General features: G+C 34.0%; 2 protein-coding genes across 2 annotated transcripts; one reads left to right on the top strand and one right to left on the bottom strand.

Moving 5' to 3' along the window:
* Positions 1-758: 758 nt before the first annotated feature.
* Positions 759-4,492, top strand: LOC124941270 (DEAD-box ATP-dependent RNA helicase 3, chloroplastic-like). Its single transcript, XM_047481569.1, has 10 exons — positions 759-1,218; positions 1,290-1,423; positions 1,504-1,915; positions 2,001-2,099; positions 2,172-2,396; positions 2,474-2,851; positions 2,963-3,106; positions 3,192-3,287; positions 3,375-3,787; positions 4,042-4,492. Exons 1-10 carry the CDS (start codon positions 826-828, stop codon positions 4,109-4,111), a joined length of 2,364 nt encoding a protein of 787 aa, XP_047337525.1. The 5' UTR covers positions 759-825; the 3' UTR covers positions 4,112-4,492.
* A 2,199-nt stretch (positions 4,493-6,691) lies between these two features.
* Positions 6,692-9,048, bottom strand: LOC124942104. The gene is made up of 5 exons (XM_047482524.1): positions 8,819-9,048; positions 7,664-7,912; positions 7,359-7,595; positions 7,064-7,281; positions 6,692-6,981 (listed from the first exon to the last, which is right to left on the bottom strand). Exons 2-5 carry the CDS (start codon positions 7,895-7,897, stop codon positions 6,744-6,746), a joined length of 927 nt encoding a protein of 308 aa, XP_047338480.1. The 5' UTR covers positions 7,898-7,912; positions 8,819-9,048; the 3' UTR covers positions 6,692-6,743.
* Between the last annotated feature and the right edge of the window lie 2,137 nt (positions 9,049-11,185).

The following is an 11,185-nucleotide window of genomic DNA, read 5'->3' as shown; positions in this document are numbered from 1 at the left end:
TTTTAAGCCGACTCTTACTACTAAGATACTTTGTGGTTACTACTAAGATACTTTGTGGAATTAATTGAATCAAATTTTATTATAATTAGATACGACCGAATTGTCAAATTGGGGCCAATTGGGATTTTTGACATATTTTTTCAATCATAATTTGAGACTCTTTATTGTTAAAATTACATTAAATGAGATTTTGTCTTAATTATTTTAAAATGAGATTCTTATTATCTATGTGCCATTTATAAATAAATAAATAAATAAATAAATAAATAATTAATCTTACTAATTTAACTACCGAATCTTAGTCCAAATCCTCAATTTATTGAAATTCGGTAGTTAAATTAATAACATAAATATTTATTTATTTATAAATGTCCCATACATAATAAATTAACTGCGTTTTAAAATTATTAAGATAAAATCTTATTTTTTTTTTTATAAATTTAACAATAAAGATTCTAAATAGTGAAATTTAAAAAAAAAAAATCTAAAATCTCAATTATATGAAAGGAGTCACAATTTGACCATTAAGATATATTATATATTTTATTGAATAAATTTTTAATAAATAAATAAATAGGAATTTGAGTCACCTTTACAAGTTTATGTCTAAACTGATTCAACATTTAAACAAATGGACAAACTAAACCATTTTCTAAAACTTCAGTAGTCATAACAAACTTTCCATCTTCAAAAACAATTATAAAAAAAACAATCTTTCAGGGTTTATCAGCGGCAAAGTGCCAGAGACGGTGGTTTATTTAGCGCCTTTCATTTCTAAAGAAAACTCTCTTATCCCCTTCCCGAGCTTCCAAAAGCTCCACGAAAATGGCGTCTTTCTCTTCCATTCTCGGCATCTCTTCCATTTACCAATCTCCTTCCTTAATAGAACACTCATCAAGACCTTCTTCCCTATCTCTCCCTCTCCCTCTCCCCTCTGATAAATCTCACTTCTCCGGCCACATCCGTCTCAGGAATGTTCTAAGCGGACGCGTTTGTTCGGCGGTTGCAACTCCTAATTCATCTATCTTGAGTAACGACGCTTTCAAAGGATTCGACGATGATTTGTTAAGCGTCAGTGATTATGAATCGGAGATTGATGAAGCGGTTGAGGTTGAGGCTGATGATGGTGATGAACTTGCTGTTTCGAATATTGGATTGCCTGAGAGGCTTGTTAAGTCTCTTGCCAATCGAGGAATTACGCAGCTGTTTCCGATTCAGGTATGGAATTATCAATTCTAGATTGTTAGGTTTAATTTGCGAGTGAGTAATATGGTTTTATAATTGCTCAGAGAGCTGTATTAGTGCCGGCATTGGAAGGTAGAGATATTATTGCTCGTGCTAAGACTGGTACAGGGAAGACATTAGCATTCGGGATTCCTATACTGAAACAACTAAGTAAAGAAGATGATAGGAGTTTCCAGAGGTATATATATATATTTGATGTTTGATGTTTTAAGTTGTCATTTAGGAGACTGATGAAATCTTCGTGTTTCGTATATGAAGGCGAGGAAGGCTTCCAAAACTATTGGTACTTGCACCTACAAGGGAATTAGCGAAGCAAGTGGAGAATGAACTTAAAGATTCTGCGCCGTATTTGAATACTGTTTGTGTTTATGGAGGTGTTTCTTATAATTCCCAACAAAACTCACTTTCGCAAGGAGTGGATATTGTGGTGGGTACTCCGGGGAGAATAACTGATTTGATTGATTCGGGTAGTTTGAAACTGTCGGAAGTTGAATATCTTGTGCTTGATGAAGCTGATCAAATGCTTGCTGTTGGATTTGAGGAAGCTGTTGAAGTTATATTGGAAAAGCTTCCGGCTAAGAGACAGAGTATGCTTTTCTCGGCTACTATGCCTGGTTGGGTTAAAAAGTTATCCAGGAAATATTTGGATAATCCGCTTACCATTGATTTGGTATGTAATCTTTTAAATGTGTCTTTCATCTCGGTAATAAGTAGTTGATAAGAAGTTAACAATTAAAGCCTGGTTATTTCCGTAGGTTGGTGATGATGAGGAGAAACTTGCAGAGGGTATAAAACTATTTGCTATACCTACAACTGCTACATCAAAACGTACTATCCTCAGTGACCTTGTGACGGTAAGAATGAGAAATCAAATCATGGTTTGGATCCAGATGAGAAATTTATAAACAAACTGATATGATTTCCAGGTATATGCGAAAGGCGGGAAGACTATTGTTTTCACCCAGACAAAACGTGATGCAGATGAAGTCTCGATGGCCTTAACTAATAGCATTGCTTCGGAGGCTCTTCATGGTGATATATCCCAACATCAAAGAGAACGGACATTGAATGGATTTAGACAAGGAAAATTCACAGTTCTTGTTGCTACTGATGTTGCAGCTCGTGGGCTGGATATACCTAATGTTGATTTAGTAAGTTATAAACTTTTATCTGATAAAAAAAATGAAATGAAAATTAATTTAAATGCATGTTAACTTTTCTGTTTCAGATTATCCACTATGAGCTACCGAATGATCCAGAAACTTTTGTACATCGGTCTGGTCGAACAGGACGAGCAGGGAAGGAGGGTACAGCTATTTTAATGTATACTAGTAATCAGAGGAGAACAGTGAAATCTCTCGAGCGCGATGTAGGAAGCAAGTTTGAGTTTATTAGTGCACCATCTACCGAAGAAGTTCTGAAATCGTCGGCAGACCAGGTCGTTGCTACACTTAGAGGTGTTCATGCCGAGTCTATAGAGTTCTTCACTGAAACTGCAGAGAAGTTGATGGAAGAGCAAGGAGTTAATGCTCTTGCGGCTGCATTGGCTCAGTTGAGTGGATTTGCTCAACCTCCATCTGCCAAGTCTCTAATTACACATGAGCAGGTATGTCGAACTTGGGCTTATATGGCTCATTTGAAAACACTGTTTCTATTTATGGATACGTTTTGATGACCTAAGTTTATTGTGGTTTTGAATGGTAAATGTACTTTGTAGGGATGGATGACATTACAGCTGATACGCGATCCAAGCAATTCTAGGGGATTTTTGTCAGCTAGATCTATAACTGGGTTCTTATCGGATGTTTATCCTATTGCTGCGGGTGAAGTTGGGAAAATACATATAATTGCCGACGAAAGGGTATGCGTGTGTACATACATACTCATGACTCAATTCTGTATCTTTGAACAACATATTATTTACTTCTCCTCCTCACCTTATTTAGGTTCAGGGAGCAGTATTCGATCTTCCAGAGGATTTCGCAAAAGAACTGCTAACTATGGAGATCCCACCTGGAAATACAATCACCAAAGTCACTAAGGTCAATTACTTAACGGGTTTGCTGTATTTTTTATTTTTATGCTAATGGGCGGGAGTTTGAACAACTTTTTTTAAAAATGTTTTGCAGTTGCCAGCTTTGCAAGATGATGGGCCTCCAAGTGACTATTATGGGAAGTTCTCGAATATGGATAGGGGTTCCCGAGGAGGTTCAAGGGACCAAAGACCATCGCAAAGTTGGGGACGCAGTTCTGGTAATGGCGATTACAGGCGTGGCGGCGGCGGCGGTGGTGGCAGAGGAGGGGGGTATAATCGGTCTCGGGGTTCGAGAGATGGTGGAAGCGATTGGTTAAGTGATGGTGGTCGGTCTAGAACCTCAAGAGATGGTGGAAGCAATTGGATGAATGATGGCGGTCGGTCCAGAAGCAGCTCGAGAGATGGTGGAAGCGATTGGTTGAATGATGGTGGTCGGTCCAGAAGTAGCTCGAGAGATGGTGGAAGTGATTGGCCAATAGATGGTAGGAGATCTGGAAGTAGGGAGAGGTAAATCCTTAAACTCATTTAAGATAAGGATTTGATTATATGACATCTAAGATCTTGTTTGATGTGAGGTTATTTGAGATGAATTTCAAATAACCTACTTTCAAATCATCATCTAAAATACCCTTTATTATAACAACTTTGGGTATTCAAATAACCCTAGATCAAACAAGGGCTAAGATTGTTAGATTGATTATAAGTGAGACTATTTGTGTAGTTTCTTTTGCCTATTTATTGAGTAAAATATTGACTGACAGGGGGTTTGCGGGTGCATGCTTCGTTTGTGGGCGTTCTGGTCATAGGGCATCAGAATGCCCTAGCAAATAGGATTTCACCATATTCCTTCGAGAGGTATATGATGATAACATGCTGCCTCGGCTACCCACAGATGCAGAAATATACACGGGATTAGTTTCTTCTTTTATTCTATCGAAAGAGAGACCCGGCAAGTTCATCATAGAAAGCTTTCCATTTGGAGGAACATCAGACCTACTCCTACGCACTTTTGCTTTCCTTTTCTTCTGTGAAGCCACCCGACATGTCAGCACAACAATGGCTTAACCAAGGAGAATCACGTCTTGTTATTGTACTTATGTTGTTGTCGCTATTCCTACCACTACTATTACACTACTACTACACCTTTGACATCTTCTATGTGTTGAATGCTTTCCTGCTAATAGTTATACATGAGTTTTGTTTTAATCTTCATTTTGGGTCCTAAACCCTAATTTCTATTTGATTAACGGTTGCAAGAAGCATTAGAAGAAGTACCTGGTAGGAAGTCGAATGGCACTTCTCGTCAACAAGTGCTTTCGGATGTCAAAGTGGATAAGCCTAATAAACCTCATTTGCTGCTGATTCCTAGCAACATCTGCAAATTAACAATAGAACATCTATGAGTAATTGCAGAGACTCCGAGAAGATTAAAATAAGTACATACCTATGTTTTTGTGATTTCGTAACCGTTACTTCAGCTTCGGAATGAGAGCCATGCTCTTTCCAATTGCTTCAGAAACAAATCTAGCAAATACTATTTCCTCATGACAGATCTGATCTAGTGAACCATCTTCTAATGGAGGAAATGATAAGACTGATTCATATACGAGAGTGCTGAGCCTCCTCTGCATTCTCTCGACCAAGATCATACACTCTGCTTTCTTCCGATTCTCAATCTCCTGAAGAATACTGAACTTTATGGCATGTAGTTCTGATTCCAGTTTTGGAACATTAGAATATATATTCATTGTAGATTCATCAGTGAAGGAGAGCTCTGCAAATAGCCAAATATGAAAGGAAAAATGATTGCGAGTTAATTATATTGTCAAACTTAGTTGATGAATTTGAAGGAAATAGGCTTTAACCTTCAATATGCTGCGTTTCTCTCTGAAACAATCAAACGATTCTTCTTCGAGTACATCAACTGCTAGATCTGCATTTTCAAAAAAAAACTTCTCATCATCGGCACATTTCAGATATAGTAAGAACTTAATTAAGACTTAACCGCTGAGATCGGAGTCGGAAGGAGATATGTAGATGTGTTTCGTAGCTCGAACCTCATCCTTCTTTGGAAATCATCTACTGCTTCGAATTCAAATAACTTGTGTAAGAATCTCGACATCGTTTTCGAGCAATGTCTCCCAAGCAACTTTGGAGAAGATCGGCATATCGCTGGCCGGAAAAGTCTTAGAGTGATCTCTGCGGCCTTCGCCATGGCGGTTGCTGGAGCTTTAAGCTAACTGGCCGCGATAAATAAATGATTTTAAAAAATTGATAATTTAATTTGATTTACGTACAGTTATAACAAATTTTTTCATATCGTTAGTACTATTTAACAAATATTGACTTATTTTAATTATAGCATTTTTAACGTTATTTGTTATTTTGTTATAAAATCTGAAATTTTAGAAATTTAAAATTAATTAACTTTAGATCAATTAATATCACTTGATAAGAAGTAATTTATTTATCAAAATTTTAAACAATTAAAAATAAAAAATAAATTTATTTATTTAAAAAATATATATTTTGATACATCTATAGAAAATGAGAAATGGTTAGGTGAAAGAATAATCTTATTCGCTGAAAAAATCAAATAATTTCTCTCTTTTCTTTTTTTTTCTCCCACTTTTACATGGTGATGCCAAGTCATTCCCTCACCAAATTCCCTCTCTCTATCATTCCTCATATAAAATATACCAAGCAAACCACTAGAGCACCACAACTCAATCTAAAAAAAAGTACCCAATAGTCTATTCGTCACACTCTAAATAATAATTCATATTTAGTGTAATTTCTCAATTTGAAACATCATAATTTTCCAAACTTAGTTATGCAACGTCTTTGTCGAACTCAATTATAACTCTAGAAGTGACTCACATGACACTTTGTTTTCGTAAGATTCAAGAGGTGAGGTGTTTTTGTAGTTTATTTACTCAGGTACCCAAGTTCGGAGTACTCAGGTACCCAAGTTCGGAGTGTTACAAATAATATCAGATCCGATTACGATTACAGGAGAGGGGAAGCACATCATGAATCATATGGAAACAAAGTGCCACATGAATCAATTATAGAGTTCTAATCGGGAGAGTAGGATCGCGACGTTCTCGTCGCGCGTAACTAAGTTTGAGAGACTGTAATGTCCCACATTAGACCATCGACATAAAAAACTTGTAAAAATACCAAATTAGGGGTGTTACACATTAAATTTCAATTAATTAAATAAACTATCAGATTTTTGTTACATGAAAACCATTCACCACATGGACTATAATAATTAAATTTAGTGTTACATAAATTCAAAAATTCTCATCCTACATTAATAGAATTAACCATATTTTACATGAACTACCCATATATCTTTTTTTGTCTATCTATTTTTACTATTTACATATCAAATACAATCAAGAAAGGAAAAAAGAACCAATCAATAGCCTACATAATAGGGGAAATCCATATATGTTTAAAGTGGAAGTTTCTCAATCTCAAAATGGCTTCCTTTATCAGATGAACAAGTTTCAGATTCATGTACTACTACTTCTTCATTCTTTAGCTCATTTAAAGTCCTCTTTGCATAAACGCTAAAACCAACTATCGTTACAATGGTTATCACGAGGGAGATCACGTTGTATACAATCTCAACCGGAGTCAGCCTTCGGTTTCCATATTTCACATCTGCAAATGTTCTTATTAACCTACCACTGCACATCATGGCATCGAAAACAAACAAAAATTTAGAAAAAATTGAATTGAAATCCCCGGGTAAAAAAGGAAAAAACTTGCCTGTAGATGTAAATGAAAGCTTCTGGCACCATTCCAGCTACTGATCCGAATAAATAAGGCCAAAAGTTCATGTTTGTCACCACAACCGCGTAATTGAATATCGTATATGGAAAAGGTGAAACCCTAAATATAGCAACTACACGGAATTGATGAAACCAGCTCCCTTCTCCAGCCAGTCTAACCATTTCAGCCATCTGAGACCATCTCTTCAACCATTGCTAAAGGAAAAATTAAATAACAGGTTAAAAATAGGATTGTCTATAAGAACATAATCGATAAAAAAAATGATTCATACGTGAATTTGGTCTCGGAAAAGTAGCCCAATCAAAAATGGAAGTATCATGCCAATGGTTGTTCCGACCATAATAATAACAAAACCTAGACCATACCCAAAGATCATTCCAGCTAACCACATGGAAGGTCCAGAAGGAATTAACAAAACAGGAAATAATGCTAAAGAAGCGATAAGGATGATTGCTAGAACTGGACGGCCAAAGGCAGTTGCTTCCCATTGCATAATCGGAAGAAGAACCTGCAGAGTAAAAGTATAATAAATTTATTCACAGTTTCTAGTATGAGACAAAAAGAATCTGCAACTACCTTCTCGAATAGAAACGGAACAACCCATTGTATTGAAACGAGTAGAATGAGAATGGCAGCGAAACCCCAAAAGAAGGCCTTGAACCACCAATTGTTCCACCTATTATTTACATGAGCTTCATGTCCCGATAAATCAGCTTCAGGCACATTCTTTGATATAACCAATCTTACTGATTCACTTTCATCTGAATTGTGTAGTCCTAACTCTTCAGCTGGAGAATCTGGCATCTTCATCAAGATACCAGATATCTATCAGAATAAACATTTAAGACATCGAAACATAATCATATTACATATAAGAGTTAAAACACCAACATGCACGCAAAAACGTATTAACTGCTCTTATGAAATGCAACCTATGAGTGAGTAAGCAGCTAAGAACAGGGGAATTGATTTTCCTATTGATTTAGCCACATATGGAAGCCCGAAAACTTCAATATTTAATTGCTTCAACCAGCAGATATTAAGGAAAGAAAACCGTTTCCCCTTAAGAAACTAATCCGATTTACTTCATTAACAGCTTCGTAAAACTCCATCATCAGTTCATTGATGAAAAGGGACACATAATTGGGGGAGAATTCAATATCGCTCATTTCATATACATTACTACAATCCAAAACCTCTCCAAATGTTTCCCAATCTTATTATTGCAAAAAGCACTATAACAGACAAAATGTAAAAGGATAGATTGTTAACCTAATCATCTTTCTAGAGAAATGATCTAATATCAATCTCAACAATCCTTCCAGTATAGACCAGTAGAAGATTATGCAACCAACATCTCAACTAATAAGAAAACAATCCGCATGAAATTGCAATTAGATAGATAACAAAGTCGACTGCGTCGATCAAGCTCCAAACCTACTGAAACATCTAATTATGATCACAGCTCCAATAATTCCTATGCATGGCTATTCGCTGTATGATGAAGCGTTTCTTAAACAAGATATTCGTAAATTTAACTCGTCTAGCCCTTACTTCATATATACAACAATCTAAAAGATGCGTATGCAAATAAGTCGACAAACACAACACAAAGTTTCGAAAACAGAGAAACTCGATCGAATATCAACTGTTTCAACTCCAAATTGTACATCAGAAACAATAAACATGATATAGTGGAAATAGATTTAGGATTCTGATAGATATACTCACAATCAAGCTTAGAACAAGTAAGCTAACTCAATGAAAACAAGGTCCGGTTACTTCAGCGAAGAACAGCGCCGTATGGATATCAGTATATGCACAGATTTGCGAGTTTTTTTCTCTCTAGACAGGATCAAAAACTTCGCCGCCGGCTACAGAATCGGCACCGATCGATGCCTTGAAAAGGTAAATGATTCGCCGGAAAACAGCTGTTTCCTCTCTCTCTCTCTTCTTCTTCTATTGGACTACGTTCTGCCTGCTCCAGCTTTTTGGTCACCAAACAGGGCATAACCATGCATTTTGATTTGACACGTATTAATCTTGAAGAGTGTGTTGAAAAGTAAAGATAACATTAATTGCTTATTTAATCATAAGAATTTTAATTATTTTAGTCATAAATTAATTGTTACATTCTTTCCTTTTATGAGATAATTATGTGATACTAATTCATTTTATTTTTAGTTTTTTAAATTAAAAGTATGCATGGTAGAGATTTTTGTATACGAAAATCATATGGTTATTGTACTGATGTTTCATTAAAATCTCGACGTTGAATATTGACTTTATATCGTAATTTAATACGATATAGGTATTATACCCTTCTTACCGAATAATATTAAAGTTAAACTATAATTTAATTAATTTTTAAAAATTACATGAAAAGTTCATAATGATGTAGAAAATTTAATTATTAAATAATAAATATTATTTTGATATTTCAATATATATAGATACATCGAAAATTTGAAAATCTTATACATTTACTGTTCGATAATTTTGGTAACGGTCCTACATTAACAATTTTTCAAAATATTAAAAAAATTAATATTTTTGGTATTTTACCGTACTACATTTTCGGTCACAATGATTTGAATGGTTACCTTCAAAAATAAAAAAGTTACATACAATTACAATAATAAAAGATGCTCATTATTAAATAACAATATTAGAGAAATTAAGAAATTCAAAATAACAACTCCACTAAGGAAGGAATAAAGGATCTTATTCTTATCCAAAATTTGAATAGAATAAAATCTTAATTTAATTTGACAAATATTTCCTTATCATTCCCATAGTTTGACCATAGGATTTGTTTTATTTGTTTTCTAGAATGCAACTGTTTGATTAAATTGCAAGCAAATGTTTGACTTTTATACTTAAATTTTTTATCACATTAAAAGAAAACTTTGAATCAAACAATAATATACTTAAAAAATAAAAAGTCATATATAAACAACAGAATTAAAATGATAAAGAAATAATAATAATTTTAAAAAAAAGTCATATAGAAACAACAGAATTAAAATGATAAAGAAATAATAATAAAATACTTAATTGAAAAGTAAAAATAGGAAATGCAAAAGAGTTATATATAGTTTAAATGCAATTATTTTATAGAGAAAATAGAAAAAAAAATTAAATGCAATTAATGAATATGTTTTAAAATATTTTAATATATATATATATAGTTTTAAATAATAAAGTAGTCTTTCAATTCGTATAACTCACAATGTTATTATTATGACATTTTTTGTGATTCGTTCGGAAAAGTCGGTGAAATCGTTGAAGAGTTAATCGTTATTTTTTTTAAAATGTCAATGTATATTAAAATTTTAAAATTATAAATATCGTTTAAGCACAACGACAAAACATTATGTTAAAAAACGTTATTCAATAGGTTATCAATCTCGTAAGTTCTCGAGAAGAACGATTAACTTCCCGACGGACTCTACTGGTTTTCTGAAACGAATCTAAAATATCGTCATAATAATAACATTATGAATAATACACATCAAACGTCTACAATCATTGAAAGTCGACGTTTTCTCTCTAATTATATAGTTTACCAAAAAATAATTGAGATAATAACCCAAATATGTATGTCAACCATATCAGTCGCAACAATTCAAACTTTCGAGCAACTACCAAAGACTCGGGCATCACCCAATGAATCTCAATAATACTTCACAAAATACTCTAGATACTACTCACCCATCGATAATTCAAAAGTAAGTGAATTACCGATTCAACCTTCTCGTGACACATACGATTAACCATAATACAATTTTTTTATTCAAATATCATACATAAGAATTTCACCATTATTAACGTTCATCCAAAGAACAATATATTGGATGAAATTTTTTGCTCATAAAGTTTCATCTAACAAAAAGTATATTAAATAATCTTAGCGTACAAGTTGTAATAATGCCCCACATTAAAACTATCAATATTTCGACAACGCATAACATTTTGTTCAGACGTAATTATGATCCTCCATTACCAAAATTCTCATGTGCCCTCTCACATGGAGGGTTAAAATTGTAATTATTTTAATAATTACAACCTTTTTGTGAGGGGGCACAAGAGAATTTT

This window comes from Impatiens glandulifera, chromosome 6, assembly GCF_907164915.1.
Source record: "Impatiens glandulifera chromosome 6, dImpGla2.1, whole genome shotgun sequence".
Taxonomy (NCBI): Eukaryota; Viridiplantae; Streptophyta; class Magnoliopsida; order Ericales; family Balsaminaceae; genus Impatiens; species Impatiens glandulifera.
The sequence above is the reverse complement of the archived record's forward strand: the minus strand, read 5'-3'. Positions and strand labels throughout refer to the sequence as shown.